Source organism: Zonotrichia leucophrys, chromosome 4, assembly GCF_028769735.1.
Source record: "Zonotrichia leucophrys gambelii isolate GWCS_2022_RI chromosome 4, RI_Zleu_2.0, whole genome shotgun sequence".
NCBI classification, from domain to species: domain Eukaryota; kingdom Metazoa; phylum Chordata; class Aves; order Passeriformes; family Passerellidae; genus Zonotrichia; species Zonotrichia leucophrys.
Genome location: NC_088173.1, coordinates 32,989,069 through 33,010,511, shown reverse-complemented (window position 1 = coordinate 33,010,511; position 21,443 = coordinate 32,989,069). Strand labels below are relative to the sequence as shown.

Sequence of the window (21,443 nt, the reverse complement as noted above, 5' to 3'; positions counted from 1 at the left end):
TCTCACATGATGCTTTCTTTGTGTAAATTGGAGTTATATCCTTTATCTCCTAGTACCCTCCTTCGTTCCATACGCTGTTGTCTCCTCCACCCATTTTCTGCTCCAAAGGGACCTGGTGTGCTGTCAATGCATGTTCTACTCTTCAAGGCTAGGTTGGATGGGGTCTTGAGCAAGTTAATCTAGTGAAAGATGCCCTTGCCCATGGCAGAGAGGTTGGGCTGGATGATCTTTAAGGTGTCTTCCAACCCAAACCATTCTGTGATACCATGATATTGACTGTGCTTATGCTGCACTGACATTGGTCACACCTGACTGACTGTGGGAGCTTAACATCTAAAGGGGAATATTGGTTTCAAACCACTTCCAGACCTCTCTTGCTTCTACAATGTTTGGAACTGAGTCACTAACACACATTATTGTGCAGCACACATGCTGCTGCTGAAAAATTTTTCAGGTTTGATTCTGTGTTCTTTTCTATCACCACTCACTTTTCCCATATGGCCACACTGGGAGTTTTTTTGTTGGGGTTTTGGGTTTCTTTATTTTTGTCTACTGCAGAAACAGGTAAGGTGATTCTTTTGTCCCTAGTCATCCTAAAATTACTTGCTGCATGTCTTTGGTCTTCTTTAAATGAATGAAACCAAGTACATGCTATCAAATTCAAACCTTTCCTCTGAGCAAAGAAATCACTGAAATGGATCAACTTTACATGTGTATTTCCTATAAAAAGATATTAGCGCAAAACCAATTTTAAAGAGTAATATGTTTTAGTAATGTAGTATCTATGTAATCCATGGCGTAGCTGTGTGTAATGTTTTTGCTTTGTTTTAGTCGAGGCAACAGCCTAACACCATATTCCAAATCTGTGCCAGCAGTTATTGCCAAAGCTTCTGCAATCTACAACCCCATCATTTATGCAATAATTCACCCAAGATACAGGTACAGTAAATATATAGGTATGTGTATAACTGTACGTACAAATGTTGATCTTTTACACAGAACAAACTACCCTCGTTCCTTCAGCCTCACTGTTCCATGTTCCATGTTCCTGTGCTGACCAGGCCGTGATGGGCTCCCAGTGGTCAGACCCAACTGGTACATGGCAGCTCCAGATATGGCTTGGGGAGTGGCCAAAAGAGAGCAGTCCCTCCCTTCACCTTTCCTCTCCCTCAAGAGTCCTGCTCTGCCCTGTGGGGCTGCACAACACCATGACTGACAGGAGGAGAAGATGATGCTCAGGTCATCTTTCATCATACAAGAGACAGCCAATACAGAGAACTGTCTAGAGAAAAAAATTCCAACCAGTGAGGCTCCAAAACTCACATTCTTACCAATTTTAGCAGCTTATGCAATTTATGCATATGTTCAAGGTTTGGTTTTCTGAAGCATTTTTTCACAAAAAAATTTGGGACACTGGCAGCAAAAACTACTTTATTATACCAAGGGGATATACTTGTTACAGAATTGCTATCTTGCATACCTGTAGAATTTTTTGCAAGTCTTTCAAAGCGTAGTTACCACTAAGTGATGCTGGTTCAAAAGTTCTGAGAAAATACAGGGATGCCATGGTGGTAAGTGTGATAAATGTATAAATACCACTAGATGGCAGGGTTAGTCATTGGTATGAGGCTTGTTTCACCCAAGAAGTGGAAAATCTAGTAAATTCCATTGCCTGTCAACTCAGGACTTGGGATCTGGAAATTGAGTTCATTGTTTAGGACGTCTGATGCATGACGGTGTGGTTGTAAGAAAAGTGAAGGTTTCTCAGAAGGCTGGTTGAAACACACCCAAAAAGGGTGAAAACCTTTCACCCTATGATTCTATAGAAGCATAGAATGGTTTGGGTTGGAAGGCAGGCACCTTAAGTATCATCAAGTTCTCACCACCTGCCACAGGAAGGAACACCTTCCAGAAGACCAGGTTGTGCAAAACCCCATTCAAGCTGGCCTTGAACATTTCCAGGGATGGGATATCCACAGCTTCTTTAGTCAGCCTGTTCCTGATCTTCACCAGCATCACAATAACTTTCTTCCTAATATCCAATCTAAACCTTCCCTCATTCTGTTTGAAGCCATTCTCCCTTGTCCTATCCCTACGTGCCCTCGTGAGAAAAACTTCAGCTTTCCTGTAGCCCTCATTCAGGCACTGCAAAGTGCTGTAAGGTGTATCCACAGCCTTCTCTTCTCCTGGCTGAGCAGCCCAACTCCCTCAGCCTATCTGCAGAGGAGAGGTGCTCCAGCCTTTTGGTTATCTTCACAGCCTCCTCTGGAATTGCTGCTACAGGTCCATGTCCTACCTGTGCTGGGACCCCAGAGCTGGTGCAGCCCTGCAGGTGGGGTCTCACCAGAGCACAGCAGAGGGGCAGAATCCTCTCCCTCCCCTGCTGCCCACACTGCTTTGGATGAGGACATGATCCAGGACACGTTTGGCTCTCTGGGCTGTGAGTTCCCATGGCTGGGTCATGCCCAGCCTCTCACCCACCAGCACCCCCAAGTCCTTCTGGGCAGGGCTGCTCCCAGTCCATGCTCTGCCCAGCCTGTGTTTGTGCTTGGGATTGCCCTGACCCACACACAGCACCTTGCACTTGGCCTTGTTGAACTTCCTGAGGTTCCTGTGGGCTCCCCTCTCCAGCCTGTCCAGGTCCCTCTGGATGCCATCCCTCCCTCCAGGGTGGCAGCCACACCCCACAGCTTGGTGTCATCACCAAACCTGCTGAGGGTGCTCCCAATCCCACTGTCCCTGTCACCGACAGCGATGTTAAACAGGGCTGGTACCAACACCCACCCCTGAGGTCACCACTCTCACTGAGCTCCACCTGGACACTGAGCCAATGACCACAACTCTTTGAGTGTGGCCACCCAGACAGCTCATTTTCCACCAAGCAGTTCATCTGTCAAATCCCTATTTCTCCATTTTGGAGACATATTTTGTTTGAAAATGTCTGCTATCATAACTAACACCTTTTTGCATCATCCAAAAACCATCTGAGTTTTTTGAAATCTGCAGAGCATTTTAGTTTAGAGTTGGAGAATGCCCAGTTTGGTTGCAGAAGTTCAATGAGAAGTTTTGATGGCTGCCTGCTGTGTTTAGGACCCATTATTTGTTTCTGAACAATAATTTGTTCAGAAACAAAAAGTTAGTGTGTTCAGATTATTATTTTTGAAAGCAACAGGTTACCCAGAGAAGCTGTGGATGGTTCCCTGGAAGTATTCAAAGCCAGACTGGATAGGGCTTTGAGCAATCTGGTCTAGTGGAAGGTGTCCCTCCCCATGGCATCAGGCTTGGAACTGGATGGTCTTTAAGGTTCCTTCAAGATCCCTTCCATCCCACACCATCCTATGGTTCTCTGGTAGTGAACTGCTTCAGTCAGACTTTTTCCTATCAGCAGTGGCTTCTTAAGACTGTTAAGGAAAAGACTGGAGTCCACAACAACAACTTTCAGACATTTTCTTTATAAGTATCTTGTTTTTATCTGTTTTTTTTCCCTGCTTTCTAATGTGTATTTCTAGGCACATCAACAAGAGAAATTTTTATGGATTTGTGAAGACATTTCATGCATTTGGGAGCAATCCAGTCAGGAAAAGAAGTAATGTTGTTGGGTCCCTTGTGGTGAATCAAGTATGCAGTTTCAAAACTGAAAAAACCTTACAGTACACTAATAAGTCAGTTGGTAAAAATATGTTGGCAGAACCAATTTTGCTTCAACAGTGAATAATGAATAGATATATGTTAAGGTTATTGTTTCTGGATAATTTCCAAATCTTCTAATTATTCACATTATGCCTTGAAAATAATTTATTCAAGCACAGATAAATGGGCCAGTCTGTTCAGGCCAAAGGGTTAAGGGTTTGAGCAGGGAAAAATTTGTCATTTTATATTGGAACTACTGAACGAAATTACATCTAAGTTATTTTCCAAATCTTTCTAGAAAGAGGCATCCAGAAATCAGCATCAAGAGTGTTCAGATCCAGCTCAATCCCTGAGCAAAACAAGATGCTTTTTTGCACAGAGAATTCCTGTCACTGCACATCTTAAAATCCCAACAAAACCAAGCCTTTTTCTGGGGTTTCCTTACCTTAAACAACGGAGAAAAAAAAAGTACATTATAGTGAATGTAACTGAAAATGTAACAGTGACCTTTGTGCTAGCACTTGGCTTCTAAGAACTGGTTTGAGAGTTTGTTATACTCCTCCTCGTCTACCCACCCCCCTGCCCACTCATTTCCTACCCACAGAAAGGAGAATAACACCTCTCCTTAACAGGACTCACAGGAGCAAACAAATGTAAGTGAGGAATGTACTCAAAGTTTTAATTTGTGAAATGCTCTTTGTGGGGAAGAAAGCTGTTTAACAACTTGTGTGTTGTCTCTATGTTCCACAAGAGCTCTAACACATTGCTGTGTTAGAGTTATTGCAGAAACTCCCTTACATTTTGGAAGTTTTATGTTTTGGAGTCATTCTTTCATAGCAAACAGGAAATTCTGCAGCTCCTTGTTTCCAGCTGGCTCCCAGGCAAAGCAGAATTGCACAAAAAATATTGGTTCAAAACTCCTACATCATAAATAATGAGTAATCACAAATAACTTTGAGTTGCAGTATTTTTTTTAAAGTTGCTTGCAATTACTATATTACTCTTACTATTTAAGAGTCACTTTAGGTGACTCTTTTATTTCAGATTATAGGAATATCATTAAATAAGTAACTCAGTTTATGCCTTTTTTTTCACACTTACAATATTAAAACTCCCTTCAAAATCTGTACTTTCATCCCGACCAGCAAAATGTCCCTCAATACTCCTCCCAAATATTAGTGAAATAGAAATTCTGGTCCCTCAAGACCCTCAGAAATGTTCATATGTTTTCCTTGAAAATTCACCATCAGACATGTATTTCCTGCATCTCCATCATTAGGAGACCTCTGTGCCGAACCCCATTTAATAAATGGGATGGTGTGTTTTACATACCATGAATTTGAATTTGTCAGAGGGAAATAGTTCAGCTTAGCTGGGGATAAAAGCTGGCAGCTGCTTTCAGCACCAGACTGACGTCTTCAGCCTGAAAGGAAATTCATGGGGGCTTGACATTTTCTCGTGTCCTGTAAACCATTTCTCAGGGCCCTTTATTTTGTGCACAGCATTAACCATCTTTTTTTACCCAGCACCATGTGAGCAGCTTTCTGCCCCAAGCTGTTCAGTGAGCCCTGCCTGGTCACCGACAGGCATCTGGGCAGGATCAGGAATGATGGTGCAGGCAGCTTTTTCCAGTCCTCATCTCCAGAGCAGACACAGAGCTGCTGTTCACTTGCCTTTGAAACTACAGAGGAAAGAGAGGCAGAACTATTCAGAGTGTGGTGATGATGCCAAATATTGAGGTTTGGGGGTGGTGGGTTTCTTTTTTGGATCACAAGCAAGTGACCTCATTTCATGATGCCAGAATCATGTCTCTTAAATTTTAACATGAGTGATCTTTTGTGAGAATAGAAATTATGATTTTAAATATTCTGATTAATCAACAGCCCTGGTAACTATAGAAGTAAAAGACTGCAACATACATCTGCTTGACCTGCATCTCAGTGTAAAGTCAATGTACTGACATCCCCCAGTGATCCCCTGTGTCAGTTCCTTGCCATATGCCTTGTTGCTGCCTCACTTTTTGACCTGTTTTTTTTTTTTTTTTTTTTTTTTGTGCCCATTAGCTTCATCTGTTGGGCTTAAATAATGGATTGAGAAGTGCTGGGGGGGTGTTACACCAAATGAAGCGTTCTGACTAACATTGCCCTGTGAAGAGAAAGGCCAGCTGGCATTGCTTAGGGGAGGCTCTTGGACACTTCTGCTCCCTGTAGGGGCACGGTTGGGGTCAGGAGAAATAGACATACACAATCATGACTGAGATTATTATTTAATGAATAAGACAGATTTGGGGTCTAGACCATCCTTCTCCTCAATGCTTGTACAGTGTTAATTTTCAATAGGAGTTTACAGTAGCTGTCATGATACAAATAATTAACAACATCTGATTCTTCTGACCCTCTTCCTCTTCCCTCATTTCCACTCATTCTGTGTTTTTGCACAGTAAAGACCTTTGTACCAACTAGCCTGAAATTTTCTGGGTTAGCATTTTAAATAAACCATATGCAATCATGCTCTTCAAGATATTTTAAATTCTTATCATTTACCTCTGCAGCTTTTCTGTGTGTGTTTTGACACAAGGCCCAGAAGGACCTGTTATTTTCTTTTCTGCCTGTTGAGTTGTTTGCACTAGCTACCATGCTGTTTGTATGTAATCTCTAAGACCCCCTTTATCAAAACAGAAGCTGTGTTGATGTGATGGAAAGAGACAAAATTTTCACCCCATGAATTTCAAAGCCATGTCTTCAGTGTGACAGATTTGGCTTTTTTTTCTTCTCACATTTTCCCTCAGGAAAACCATCCACAGAGCTGTTCCCTGCTTGAGGTTCCTGATACGAATATCGAAGAATGACCTCCTGAGGGGATCCATAAATGAGTCATCCTTCAGGACCTCTCTCTGCAGCCACCACTCTCTTGCTGGCAGGACCAAGAGCACTTGTGTTTCCTCTGTTTCTACTGGAGAAGCTGTAAGCCTTTTCTTGTTTCCATGAAAGAAAAAGAGTATAACATTTCTCAGACTCTAAATAAGCAACACTATAAATACATATTCAAAATTAGAGAACAGAAACAGGGAAGGGGGAGAGTGTAGCTAAATTTTTTGGTCATGTAAGGTCATTTCTGCAAAGCTGGAAGTTCATGGATGATGATTTACGATCATAAAAAGCATTCAGGCCAGCATATCTGTGTGGTTCTGATGCCTGCTGGTACTAAGGATGTTCAGATTAAGTCTTTAATGTGTACTAAAAAGAGCCATTGTCAGGCACTGCCTGTGTCACCAATCACTGGCCATGTTAGGTATCTTGATGGCCTGGAGGACAAGAAAGCAATCTTCCATCCAAAGTTTTATAACTTATCCAAAAGCTCTCTTATTATTTTAGAATAAGTCCATTTTCTGTAGGATGGGAAATTTTTGACTTCTTTACCTGGACTTTAACCATGAGGAGTGAAAGGTTCCTGCCTCTAGAGCCTGGTGGGGTGTTTTGTAGGAACATACCCCAGGCATCAGTAAGGATGGTGACCAAGTGAGACAGAAACCAAAGAATCCCTTGACGCTCTTCACAGCCTCTCAGTCACAAGAAGCTGGCCTTGCCTGCAGAGGTGCTGGGAAAGTGGCTCCTCAGGGGGATGGCAGCCACAGCAAAATCTGGGCTGGGGCTGGCCCTCCTGGGGATCTGTGCTGCTCCCCCTCAGTTTGGGCATCAGAAACCTCTCAGAACTGCCACCAGTAACCTCTCACAAAATTAGAAATTCTAGGTATAGCTTTTATACTTTTATAAATACCTTTATGTATAAAAACCTAATTTTTCTCCCATTGCTCCTTTGTTTGATGCCAAATGAAGTAATTTCAGCTGCATCATCCTGATCCAAGAAGCTTTCTGTTCCTCACTGTTGGTCACTACTCGGCTTTGGTTTGTTCACGTTAGCAGGTCATTGCGTGTATTTTGATGTGGGAGCTGCTTAAATAGACAGGACAATGAGGGTAAGAGGCTTCAGCTTTTGGCACAGTTTTGGCTTAGGAGTCTCTTTTAAAACTCCTGCTGTTAGCAGTGCACAGCACTGTGCTGGGCTGAGTCGATGCAGCCAAAGGCAATTGTCCTTTGGGGCAGCTGACAGCTCAGTTCAGCAGCTGTAGTGGTTTTAGCTGAAACAGCAGCTGCTGAAATAAAAGCTAAGCTTGATGACTTTGGCATGACAGCAGGACTGACTGAAATTTTGGAATGCTTCTATAAAACATTGATGGTCAAGAAATGACACCAGGAACACTGTAAAAGATGCAGCTGTTGCCACCAACATTTTCCTCTGTGTGTTGTGTACATGTTAGTGAAGGGAACGAACATATTTGTGATTCATGTCTAGGAATGTTTCATCCAAGGAGTTTTATTCAACAGGTAAGGGGAAATAAACAGGTGACCACACACAGATGTACGAGCAAGGTGCTGCAGAGGAATTATGCACTATCTTCCCATTTGTGTGGAACCCTGTCTGTCTGCCTGTCTGTCCATATCTAAAAGTTGGTGTTGGAGTGGAATGATCTCATCATTGATACTCAATCAAAAAGTCACCACAAAGTAAGAGATAACAGACAGCCTCACCCCAAGCCTGTAAAGGGAACAGCACTTTTGCAATGTCCCATTTGTGCTTCATTACTGACATACTCTAAGAAAACTGGAGCAAAACCCACCCACAGTCTCCCATGTACCAATGAAGGTTTGTAAAATCAGCAAGCTCATGCAGATTGAGAAGCCCTTGGTGTTCTGGATATTCTGCTGGCATGTATGCAGACATGGTTTTGGATCTGTCCGTGTCCAGGGTTTTGTATCAGCTAGTGGTCACACAGAATGCCACAAGACATATTAAACAGATTGATTGTATTGGCTCCCATCTTTAGAATTCAGATGCTCTGCAGGTCTGCAGGTATAAGTGTAGCATAAGCAATGAGATAAAAAAGGGTGGAAAACATTCTGGTGTTTAAATAAACTTTCATTGTTTCCAAGTTAGTTTTATTTTTGGTCAGCAAGCAAAATAGTCCAGGGTAAGTGACAAGACTGAAAATAAAACCTCTCCCCAGGGGAGTTGTGAGTGTGAGACCTATGTTAGAATGGCTTTACTTTTCTGTGAATGTGCATGGGTTTTGCTAGAGTTTGAGAACTTACAAGAATTTCAGAAAGGATGCAACTGTCTGAAATCCTTTATCAATTTGTGATTAGACCTGGAGCAATGTAGAGCTCGACCCTGTGGAGCCAGCTCAAGAGAAACTGAAGCCTCGCCGAAGTCATTCTTTCTCCACAGGTGTGAGACAAGAGAAGAGAGACCTGCTCCCAAAGACCTGCAGCTATGATGCAGCCACTGCCCCAAAGGTATGGAAAAAAGTCTCAGCTGAGGACTCTCCATTATAGTGCTAGTCTTGCTGCAGGACATCATCTCTGGAATGATAATTCAGCCTTTGCCCATCTATTTCATCTATGGGCCTTATTTATAGTGATTCCAACATCCTCCTCCTACTTGCTGGGGTTTTGTTTGTGGTTTGTTTTTTTTTTTCATGTCTCAGTGTGACAAGTGAGAGTGCCAGTAATGCCTAATTAACTTTTTTTCATTGATATTTGCCTGTTTTTGGAAAGCCAGCTGTGCTTATAGCTCTGAAGCTGCATTAAGGCACAGTCAATAGCATCAGATAGAAGAAAATTAGTTCTTTGCCTGTTTATCTACCCCAGCTTTGGTTCCTTCCATCGTGGTCCTTGTGTCCATACTGTGGTAGTCTCCTTTCAGAGTAAAGACAAGTCTGCAAAACAGATTTTGACATGACAGACGCCACCCTTTTCTTTCTTTTCAGTGTACATTAAAATGTTTTATTTTTGTTGAGGGGGAAGATGAGAAAGAAACTCCCATTTCTCCCTAAGAGTGGGAGAATCTGGCAGCTGCCACCCTTCCCTCACTGAAAGAGCAGATGGTGAGTACTCAGTGCATCCTCTGTGGATGCATCACCCTCGTTGGCCAAACCACTGAGGTTTGATGCCCTGTTGTTGAGGAGCACCCTATTCCCTGATGGGAGCAGTAGGTCACCCATGAGTCAGCTTCTGCCACATTGTAACACCGGTGTCCAAATGAGTTTTTGTGTGGATGTCACAGTGTCAGGCATACACCAGTGCTGTCTTCTCAGGGAAAGACTGATGTGGCTTACAATCCCCTGTTTGTGCCTGGACTGAGTAGCACCCCATTTTTTGAGGGGCACCCTTTCATGGGGTTACTCTAGTGCATGTAGACAAACACCCACACCTTGGGCAGCTACAGCATCTGCTTCTGTCTCCTGTGCTCCCTTGCAGATTTGATGGTAATTGTCTAGAGACAGCATAGTTTAAAGCAGGAACTGCTCTGAAAATTTCCAGCCACCCCATCACCCAATTCCTGCATGCCTCTGTCCTGTCTTCTTTCATGTGTGTCATTAAGATCAAGTCCTGAGAAACCTTGTTCTTTTCCTGTAACTATTGTGAACAGTATTGGAGGAAAAAACAGCAGCTTCAAATGTGATGTCAGACAGCATAGGCTCAAATCTCTTAGTTAGTTTTGCTGCCTTCTGTCAGCAGCCAGATGTGTCCAAGGTTGTAGGCAAGTGGCAAAGGATATTGTCTCCAGGTTCTGGAGAATCACTGGCTTTCTGTCTCGCAAGAAAGGAGAAGGGAAGTAAATCTCAGGTGGTCTGCATGAACAGTTCAGCAATAAAAAAAAAAAAAATCTGTATCTGGAGTTTAGCAATTGTGTAGCCTACAAGAAGGCTCGTGTGCTATACTTTGCCTTTGAAAGACATTTCTTGAATTACTTTGATAAATAACCCTTTAGACTTTCAGTGGCATTCACTGAGCTAGGAGTTTATTTACACTGAATGTTTGCATTGAATGTTCAAAGCCTCATTTGCTTCTCTTACTGTTTCCAGCAGAGACTCCTGTGTGTTGTGTAGATCCTTTGTGTGTTCATTGTAGCTCAGTGCAATGCATCGCTATTCATGCTATCAGAGTAAATATTTATTTGTCAAGCTCAGTTACAGTGTTTCACAATAAGACCACCCATTTATCCTTAAAAAACAAAACTCCAACAAGCACTAAAGAAGCACCAATTCATTTTTAAAATATTTATTTTAAGGTTTTAATAGCATTACTGGATTGTCTTTGACTGAATTCCAATTAGAGTACTTCCAAAAACACTCAGCTGTGGACAAGCCAGTCAGTGTCCCAGGTTTGGTGCATTCCAAAGCATAAAAATGCATGTGACTGTTTTCTGTGCTGCCACAAAGATATGTTCCAGCCCCATGACTGACTTCAGTTATGATACTAACAAACTTGATGAAAGCTAACACCTGGAAATTTAACATGGCAGTGAAGAGGCTTTTCTGGAAGTATTAAAATGGGAGTTTGGATACTTGATTTCAAAAAAGAGAGATCAAATGTCTCCTCTGCAATTGGGTTTTGTTTCAAGGGGATTACCCGATGTCAAAGCTATTAAAAAATCTTGTAAGTGGGTGTTGTGCCTACCCAAGCCACATCCAAAAGACGCCTGTCGTTCTGTTGCAGTGTAAACAGCGCTTGAAACAGGAAGGAGCAGTTTTGGAGTTTGGATTTTTTCATTCTATTATTATCTTTCATACGGAAGAATGGACTTTTCTTCTCTCACATTGATTTAAACCATTTTTTTTAGCCCAGTGTGCTTCCCTCCACTTGGTAGATACAGCAGCTGGAGAAATCATTATCAATGGGGATTTGTGAATGATTCCTGCTTGTGGAGTAGAATGACACAGAACTATAGGAATTCACATGGAAATGAAGTAAAACCTGCACTTTACTTTAAATATTGGTTTTCCCTAGAAAGTAGGGACTTTCCAGTTTCTCTCTCCACCTGACACAGTGGTTTTATCACCTTGATTGTCATTTTTTTAAAGAAGCCCAAATTAATTACTTATGCTTCCCTTGCCTGTGTATTTGAATATTAACTGATGCTTTCAAAGCTTACTTAATTGACTCAGAATTGCATACTGTGCACAAGACTTATGGAAGGAACACAGAGCCCTTGCCATAAGAGCCAAGTTAGAAATCGGAATTCTCTCAAAATAGATACAAAATTGTTTGCAAAGAAAGTCTTTATTGCTTATTTTTTGGAGGAAGCACTTTCCAATGTGTGAATGCAAGGCCACCAACTTCCCTAAATTAGTATCAGGAGCCTTGGGGAGAGACAGAGATTGTCACAAGGTTGACAAAACTTTAGGAGAATAAAGAATGAAATGTACTTGAGTCTTATCTGAGATCTCTTCCATGAAAAGAGAGAGAAGTGCAATTATCTAGTACCCTGATACCGTAAGATCTGTTAAAAGTGAAGTAATACCATTTCATTAATGATTAAATAAGTCAGATACAACCATGAGTTTTTGTTTTCTTCTTTTTTCTTCTTTTCAGCCTCTGCTGATATTTGAGTACATCTTATTTTGTTCTGTTTAATGTTCTGCTTTCCAAGCAGTACATGCTAGCACATCATGATTTTCCTTCAAGTTAATGATTCAAGTATTTAGAAAATTTGGCTTGTGGCTCAAATATTGTCTAGTGGCAGTGAATATTCCAAACACTGTTTTCCACAGCCCTACGGTGTCTGACAACGCTAAATCTTATGTCTTTGCTCCAGGTTTCACTCTCCTCCAGTTCTTTGGAGAAGGTGCTTGGGCAGCCTGTCCTACCCAGTCCCTCTGCAGCACTCATGACCAGCTCCCTGAGAGCAGCTTCTCTGCCTGTCAGATTGAATAGCAGCAGTGTCACCAGTGGAGACTCAAGTACTTCCCATATGGCAGCTCAAGGAAGTCAAGTGAATGGAATTGTGGATTCTCTGACTAGCAATGCAGTCCCTCGCATCATCATCATTCCTACCTCAGAGACCAATCTGTTTCAGGAAGAACTGGAAGAGGAAGAGACTGAATTATTCCACTTTCATGACAAAAAGAGCAATCTGCTGGACTTGGAAGGGCTTAGCTCATCCATGGAGTTCCTTGAAGCTGTTGAGAAATTTCTATCCTAAGTTTGTCAAAAGAAAACTTTCCAGTAATTATTTTCTTGGCATCTTCTCCACTTAATTATACCAAATAACTGAAGCCTTGTACGTTAGATAATCAGATTTTTTTTAATTTATTTTTATATAGTAGTCACTAGACAGCCTTCAGATTTATCTTTGTCCAAACCAGCTCAGGCATGGAAACAGGCTTTCTTTCAGATTGTGCTGCAGGAAACGAGCAGTGGAAGATCTGGCAGCAGGACCGAGTGGCATTGGTCAAAGGAGGCCGCCTGATCTGGTGCCACTGATGGTGACACGGTGGGGGTGCCACTGATGGGGGTGCCAGCAGAAGGGAAAATGACTGACTGAGAGCAGGGTCATCTGCTGAATTCTTCTGCTATCTGCATGTGGAGCAGCATTCCTGTTTTGGCAGCTCTGCTCTGGACAGTGATGGAAAGCTTTGAGAGACCGCAGTGTCCACCAGCCCCAGCAGTAAGGCAGATGGCTACATGACCTCAACTAGAGTTTAATCAAATAATTCTCAGCATTGTTTTTGCTGTGTTTTATTTTTTAAATAGGCAGCATGCTAAACATAAGGAAAGAAACTGGTGGTTTTTCACTGGGAAGTGACTGATTCCCAGCTTCCAATCCTCTGAAGTTTAGTGGTAGAAATCTGGATTTTACCTCAGCATTAGCATGGTCACCTAAATGTCAAAATGCAAGGTGCTATATGCTAAAACATACAGTACTGTAGAAGCATTCAGAGTACCTTCAGAGTTACAGTCCTGATTAAATATGTATGTATCCTAATGAGTCTGTGATTGAAAGGGTGAATGCTCACAGCTGGCTTGACAAGTCATTGACAAAAATAAAGCCTTGGCTGCTGTATATCACTTGTCTGTTCAGAGGAGGTTATCTCCTCTAAAACAAACCAGCAGATGTCTTTTACAGGTCACTTACCAGAGGCCTTCAAAGTGGGTATAACATCACCATGGGGAGAGAACCACACAATACTGTGGTGTTTGCTACAGGATCTGCACTTAGATCATTATCTGTGGTTACTCATTGTGCTCATTTTATCTGTGCTTCACATTATGGCTCAGGCTCACAGGACTCTCCTAGCATTTTAATCCTAACTGCACTCTTCCTTTTTTTACTCATCTGCCCATTTCTCTGTGTCTTCCCTTTCAGTTTCTGATTTTCAGATATAGACAACAAGTTGAACTACATTGTTTTTCACATAATATCAATATATATTAGTAGAAATCAGGTGCTTCTCTGGATATAATAGTGCAAATATTTGGTCCAGGGAGACTAATAGCATTCAGACATTCAACAAGAGAGTGAAAGTTTATGTTCATAGTCTCAGTTTGTTTCCTTGGCTGTGTCCTAGATTGTGCAGAGAACAGTGAGAGAACTTCCAGGTTTTGTGTATTGCACTGCCTGATCTCGGGAAGTAATTTCTGTTTGCCCATTTTCCTGATGCAAAAACCAGATGGGAAGCATAAAAATGCTTTTAATTAATTTTTTCATTACAAAAAAAGATAGCACAAATCTTGTTTTCAATGAGCTAGACAGGACCACCACTAAAGAACAAATTAAAACCCAGAGCAGCACAAGAGTGTGAAGAATGCCTCCAAACTTGCACATCTGAGGCTCTGCAAGGTGCCAGATTGTTGAGAGGACTGACACTTCCTTTTGATATAGGCTGTACAATTTTTAGAAAAGGAAAACCAAAAAATGGCACTGGCAGGTTACAGAGGTGATTGCTGTGACAGGCTGCCTAATGCAGTCCTGTTACTCTTAATGCTGCCATTCTCTGAGGTGCTCTGCTGGCTAGAGACCCTCATACTTCCTTACTGTGGAAAGCAGGGAGGAAATCGAGGATGGAGCCCCATCATGCGAGCACTGCCTGTGTGTATCCCTGGTGTGTGGTGCTGGGGACCAAGGCTCGGCTGGGGCAGCACCCGGCTGTGGTTCCTGCAGCCAGACTGCCAAAGCTTGTGCCCATTGTGTGCCGAGTTTTCTAACAGGGACAGGAATCGCACCAAGGTCATCTGCAATGAGCTCAGCAATTCCAAGGGCAATTCCTCCATCTGAAGACTGGCACAGTGAGCAGGCAGTGCAGGACAGCTGCCGGGGACTGGGACAGGGACGTGCTCACTTGCAGTTCCACAGCGTCAGGTTTTCATCCACTGCATAGTTTTGGCCACAATGAGTAATCAAATGTTAATTATGTATTATGTTCATGGGAAATGGGGCAGCCTTAGCCCTAGACTAAACATACTGCCCTGCCATCTTGGATTCTTGTCCTTTTTTTTTGCTGAACCTGCCATTTCTGCAGGTTTTTCCAATTTTTTTTCCTACACCAACTGTGCAGTCAGTGACCTTACTTCTTGCATTTAATATCCTCAGCTATTGCATCTTTTTTATTCTTGATCCAGATGTTAGGAAGCAAGTGTTCTTTCAAGGCTTACAAGCCTTAGACCTGACTTGTACTGTTGTAATTACTCCAGATAACAATAGAAAATGCATTTGGTGTTCCATGTTATAAAAACATCCTGGGAAGGATGTAGGCAGCGTATTGCTATAGATTTTGGCAGGATGAAGAATGGAAGACCTGAAGTCATAGCCAACAAATTCCTCCATATCTGAAGTTTTGCGTTCTACCTGTTAATCTACAAGAAAGCTCTCCAGTGATCTCTTGTATGTGTTTGGTACTATTAGTGCTGGTACTGTGAGTGTGTCTCAGAAAATTAGCAGGCTTGAGGTATGTGCAAACAATGTTTCACTTTAGTGCTGTTAGTGTCATACACTGTTAGTGCCATTGCTTCAGAAGCTGCTATCAAGATTACTGCTTGTCTAAACTGATGCAGGATAAAATACTAAATTGTATAATAGTAGAGAGATAAAACCCAAAGTTGTAAGAAATACCAGATAAATTTACTGCACTTACTGTGAGACTTATGCAGAAACGTCAGTCACAGAGTAAATTAGTCTCAAATTGAATTATACAATGCAGGAGAATTTTGCAAGCTTCTCTGTTGCCACATTAGAATAGATAGCACATAAAAATGTACACTAATTCATGTTGCTTCCCATTTCACAAAGGAATGTATTGATTCACTTAAATGGAATAAAGCATTCTTAGGAGTTCAACTGAATTATCCATTGTTTGTTTTTCTTATTTAATCATTATTTTTGGAGCCAGGATGAGGAATAAAAATGTTGAGTCAAAGCTTTTGAAACCTGTGCTCTGGTCCAGTTAATAGTAAGATTTTATATATATATATATTATATATATATATATATATATATGTGACTTTATTTTCTAGTCAATGAGACTGCTCAGGTGCAAGCACTCACCTGCTTGAGTGCATAACATCTAAATTTAGAGTTCACTGGCTGGATAAAACCTGAAGTTGCACAGCTACTTTTGAAATACAATGACTTCAGCTGGGATGGCATGTATCAAGTGAAAACAATTGAAAAAAATTAGCCAAAGTCAATACGTCAAAACTGATAGCAGACTTTGATCTTTGACCTATATCTGAATGAAAGTTAATGAATAATTGTTTTTTTCTGCTAAAACTCTGTATAGCACAATTATAGGATATGTTCCAATTTTCACGAATAACAGAAAATCCAGACCACAAGTGTAAACACTATTTTTTCAAGAGCAATGATACTTTTTAATAGTTAAATCAATGGTTAGATAGAGTTTGCAAATAAGAAAATTTACTTACTTGAATCTTAATGAATCTTGCAGCTTCGGGCTGGTATGAAACATGACCTAATACTACATTCTTCCAGAAAGCTCACTCATTTCCCAGACATCCACCCATTTCCCTCCTTTCAGGAGGCACACCTGAACAAGAAACTTTTGGCACCAACATCTAACCTTATTTGGTTTTAATCATATTTTTGGGTGTATTTTGAACCTTTCTGGGTTTGATCCACTTTATTCGCTGAGACCTTATTTCCTCTGCTCTTCTGTGTTTAAACCAGACTGTAATTTTTCTCCCTAGTTTAAAATAAAAAAAAAGCAGCAGTAGAAAGTTGCACTGCCCTAAGGATGCCATTTTCACCCTCGTGGCAGCACAGGAGCAGCAGCAGGAGCAATCATCACACCAGGCCAGCAGCAGAGCCCTCACAGGAGGACAAGAGCACACCAAAAAGGTAGGGATGGCACGTGCAGGCTGCAGTGACAGGCAGGGCTTGGGGGCTGAGGTTACACACCAAGGGCTGGGGTTATAGGGCACAGCAGCAGGTCTGGGTACAGGCAGGGCAGATAGGGACCAGGCTCCAGAGCCAGGGGTCAAAAGCCAGGAGCCAAGGATGAGGGGTAAAGGATGAGTCAAGGGTCAGGACATCAGGGATCAGAGAGCAAAGAAAATACTGCATGGTAAATACCTTCTTTTTAAATTTCCTTGCTTTCTGCCCAGCCCTTAGAGGTTTTTTTGTTGTTGTTGTTATTTGGATTTTTTGTTTGGTTTTTGTTGCTTTGGTTTGGTTTTTTTTTTTATTGTTATTGTTGTTGTTACATCTGCTCTTTACTGCTTCTCTGTGCAGATTATCCTTGGTATTTTTTGCCTGGTTTTTTCACAAGTATATGAAAGCAAAGTAAGTTAGAGGGGAGATGAAAACTTGGGTAAATATTATGCAGCAGACTCCTTTCTCACATAGGAGTAATCAAAACTGCCCACAGTGCTGGGGTTCAGCAAGTGCATGGACCAGGTGACTGCAGGGTGAAGCCTGGCAAGGTGGAAGCAGCCAAGATGCATCTCCTGGTTCATCTCAACCCAAGCTGATGATCAGTTCTTGCTCTGCACGTCATCCAGAGCCTCAGTCTATAATCAGTGTTCTGTCTGCACCTCGAATGGACAAGTATTTAGTGAAAAGTTTGGTGCTGGGATGCCTTTGTTGTACCTGTCACTTCTACCCATGTATTAACGTACACTACTTACGGCTTACTAAGAGTTCAAATGCCTGTCCATGGATTTTACTTGCTTTATGGTGTGTCTGCATTGCACTCTGGTTGTACTTGTTAGCGCTACAGGTTGTAGCAGGACATAAAAAGCTAACTGCAAACTGTCAAAGCCAGGTGTAAATCCACTGTTACTGATTCTCCCCTCTGCCAGCACAAGGAGATGACTGTGTGCCAGCAATCCTGGTGCCAATATTTCATGGTAAAATCCCCTGGGAGAAAATTTCTGTAGGGATGATTGTCTTATACAATATATTGACTTTTTTACTCTGAAGCATTTTTCCTCTGTATTCCAAGCTATGTATCATGTTGGTATTTTTATTTAAAAGGTCAGGTGCATTCTTCACCTTAAAGCAAAACACCAGAAGACCCTTGTCATCTTCAGGACCTTGTTCTGGACTGAATCAGTTAAAGGCTAATTAGGCAATAGGAGGTGAAGAGATGGGCTGCTGCTGTTATCGGTGGTGCATGGTCCTTAGGATGAGGCATCCCAGCCCTTTCCCTCCATGCCAAGGAGCAGGTCTGTTCTCCTGGAACAGCCAGACGTGTGCTAGTGGGTGCCACATGAAATTGGTATTTTCCAGACATTTATAGGGAGCTCAGTGTGAGTAGATTTTTATGGGGACAGCAGAAGATGCTTCCCTAGAGTTTCTCCTTGCCAAATTTCTGGTTCCTTTCCACTGCAAGCAGGTGGCAAATCTCTTCAAAGGAACAGATGGATGTATTTAACATTAACAACTAATTTTCCACAGGCGTGTTCTTGGAAATAAATGATCCCTATTTCCTGAGATGGAAGGGAAAAAAAAACAGCCCAGAGCAGACTACAAGTGTGGAAAATGTGAAACTGAACACACTGGAGTTTGGTAAATGCAAAGCAAATGAAAACAGCAGCTTAGAGTGGAAACTGTTGATCCACCAGAAGCAACAGAAGGGCCAATTTCATCTTCATAGAAGATATAAAAAAGGTCTATCCAAGAAATTAATACAGCCAGGTCTTTTTGCCTAAGCCCAACTATGGACAATCCAACAGAAGTGAGCTCAGAGTCAGCAGCAACTTTTTCATTCTTGGGTCGCTGTGACCATCTGGGCACCAGCATGTGGAGAAAATGGGATGAAAATTTCTCTTACAGGACCAAACTTCATTGACCTTGTTAAATGCAGCAGAAAAAGACCAAGGCAGATGTGACTACTCTTTTTACACATCTGGGCTGAAAAATATTCAAGTGAAATGTCAGTGACAGACATCAGAGGCCAGACACTGATTGCTCCAGCAGAATAATAATAAATTCCTTAAAAGTGCAAATACTCACAGAAACAAATCGTGCTATTAAAAATATGTCTTGAGATGGTTTTAAACAAGCTGATGTTGTTTTGAGTCTCAGTGCTTGTGTGACTGTCAGGAGAGTGCACAAATGCACTGCTGAAGAAACGCAGTAACTTTCCTGACAATGCACAGCCATTGAACAAGGAACTGCTTCTGATTTGCTGAGAAGGAAAAGTGCCAAGAGACCAGTAGGATCTCTGTTATCCTTTTTCTAAACTTTAGTGGAAAAATTGCATGTCCCCTAAGGTATTTTGTAATGTGGAAATAACTTGAACTTCAGCTGCCTGGCCAGGCTGAGTCCACGTTGTGCTGTATTTTCTTCCTCGCTGTCATGCTACCTAAAAGCCACACACTTTTCTGGGGCTGGAAATTGAGGTGGTGTGGCCTTTTTCTCCTGGCACCAAATTGTCTTTCCATCACAGTATAGCTTAAAACTTTATTTTGTTGCATCAGAGCCCAGCAGCAAGTGTTGAACTCCCTGACAAGCCGCTGGGGCTCTCTCCTATGTGCCTTGTCCCCACAGACTTCAGTCTGCCAGATGTGCTGGTTTGAGAGGCCAAGAGAAATGGGCAAGTGAAAAAAAGACTTTTATGCTTTTTCAAGGTTTTACTAACTTGCCTGTTTTGGGAGTGACTGAAGCTCTCCTCTCCTCTCCTCTCCTCTCCTCTCCTCTCCTCTCCTCTCCTCTCCTCTCCTCTCCTCTCCTCTCCTCTCCTCTCCTCTCCTCTCCTCTCCTCTCCTCTCTCTCTCTCCTCCTCTCCTCTCCTCTCCTTTCTCTCTCCTCTCCTCTCCTCTCCTCTCCTCTCCTCTCCTCTCCTCTCCTCTCCTCTCTCCTCTCCTCTCCCTCTCCTCTCCCTCCTCCTCTCCTCTCCTCTCCTCTCCTCTCCTCTCCTCTCCTCTCCTCTCCTCTCCTCTCCTCTCCTCTCCTCTCCTCTCCCTCCCTCCCCTCTCCCTCCTCTCCTCTCCTCTCCTCTCCTCTCTCCCTTCTCCTCTCCTCTCCTTCTCCTCTCTCCTTCTCTCCCTTTTTTTCACATGGATGCTTTGGCACACATCCCTACTGGCATAGGATGCTTACTCAGAAAGCATTTGGTTTTCTGCTGGTCTGATTTATTTTTCTCTGTGATGATTCTTCCTGGAGCAGCTTCTGAGCAGTGCTGAGGATGCCTGGCAGATGATCCTTCACAATTGGGTTGTTCTGCCATACTCTGGTGCTGCTGATGCACCAAGGCATTTGCTTTTGGGTGAAGCTCTTCCTCTCCAGCAAGAATTAACAACTAAACTTTCCAGAGGAGAAACTCCTGTGGCATTTTTCTGTTTTGGCTGATGTGCTGTTTCCAAACTTGTGTAAGAGTATGTTTTAACCATCCTGCAAAGTCTGATGGTTTGAGTCTCTCTTCTTCATATGCCTCTGTTTCAGAAGAGACTCTTGTGCACTTTTGGAACATCACTGCTGTTAAAATACTGAAAACTCCCATACCACAGGCTACAGAAAAATCAGCAGTTTCAGTAACCCAGGCTTAAAAAAGTGAGAAAATCAATCTGTAGGTGGGAATCAATGGAGATATCAAGGTAAAAGGCAGGTGGTAAGGAAGTCCCTTCCATTTGTGCTCCTAAAATCTGGGCTGGACTCCGGCAGACATGGTGAGGCTCAGGAAAAGTGATCACGAACAAACGAGACAGACTCTTAACATTATCATCAAACTGGATAAAAAACAGAGGACTACCACAGTGACTTTTCATGAGTCTTAAGCTTTTTTCAAGCTTGTTTCTCCAGCCTGAATGGATAGAAACAAGACTTTTTTTGCACAGATAAATGGAAGCCCCCCCCAATCATACATACTCAGACCAAGGGTTCATGGAGTCAGTATCTTGTCTCCAACAGTGACCAGCAATAGGTAACCACAAAGAGAAGCAAAAAAAGGCACCAATACTTTGCTGCTCTGCTCTCCCAGAACTTGTGGTGATTCTATGCCAGAAATGGTATTTAATAAGATTTCACAGACCTCTTCGCTTCCATGGATTTATAAAATCAGTCATGTGAAAGCCTAATTACGAAAACATCCCACAGGCTCTGCAGTTCAGTTGTGATTTATACAAAACAGAGCCTCCCTTTGCTTGCAATTTCATTGAGTGCCCTCCAGTTATTGTGGGTTGGGGGAGAATGGATGATCATTCCTTCATGGGCACCTTCCTTGGAGCCCCCCTGAGTCTGCACCACCTCCACTCATCATCTTCTCTCCCAGGTGAGTGTCCCAGTCTGACCACCTGAATCCAGGAGCTCCCTCCCCTTGGCACAGAAGCACAGGGAAACCACTGCACGCCTTGGGTGAACTGCAAAGCTGCTCTGGCTGCTCATGCCAGGAGGACATTCTGTGTCGTTTGTCCTTGTCCTTGCCCCAGACACCCTGCTCTGGGCCCTTGCCTCCTCCTCTCCCACCCCAGAGTATCCCTGCTCTTATGACAGCATTCTTTGAAGCTGTGCAA

The 21,443-nt window shown here is 42.5% G+C and overlaps 1 protein-coding gene across 6 annotated transcripts in view; it reads left to right on the top strand.

Moving 5' to 3' along the window:
* The window catches only part of LOC135446782 (melanopsin-like), a 71,052-nt gene extending 55,353 nt beyond the window's left edge, over positions 1–15,699 (top strand). For 4 of the 6 annotated variants that reach the window (XM_064711060.1, XM_064711062.1, XM_064711061.1 and 1 more), the window contains 4 exons: positions 832–939; positions 6,419–6,593; positions 8,835–8,984; positions 12,289–15,699. In XM_064711060.1, coding sequence (XP_064567130.1) covers positions 832–939; positions 6,419–6,593; positions 8,835–8,984; positions 12,289–12,675 — 820 coding nt within the window. In that variant the 3' untranslated portion in view covers positions 12,676–15,699. Of the gene's footprint in view, positions 1–831; positions 940–6,418; positions 6,594–8,834; positions 8,985–9,487; positions 9,540–12,288 lie in introns of those variants that run through there. The other 2 variants (XR_010439883.1, XM_064711064.1) reach the window with 2 other exon arrangements.
* Positions 15,700–21,443: the final 5,744 nt, after the last annotated feature.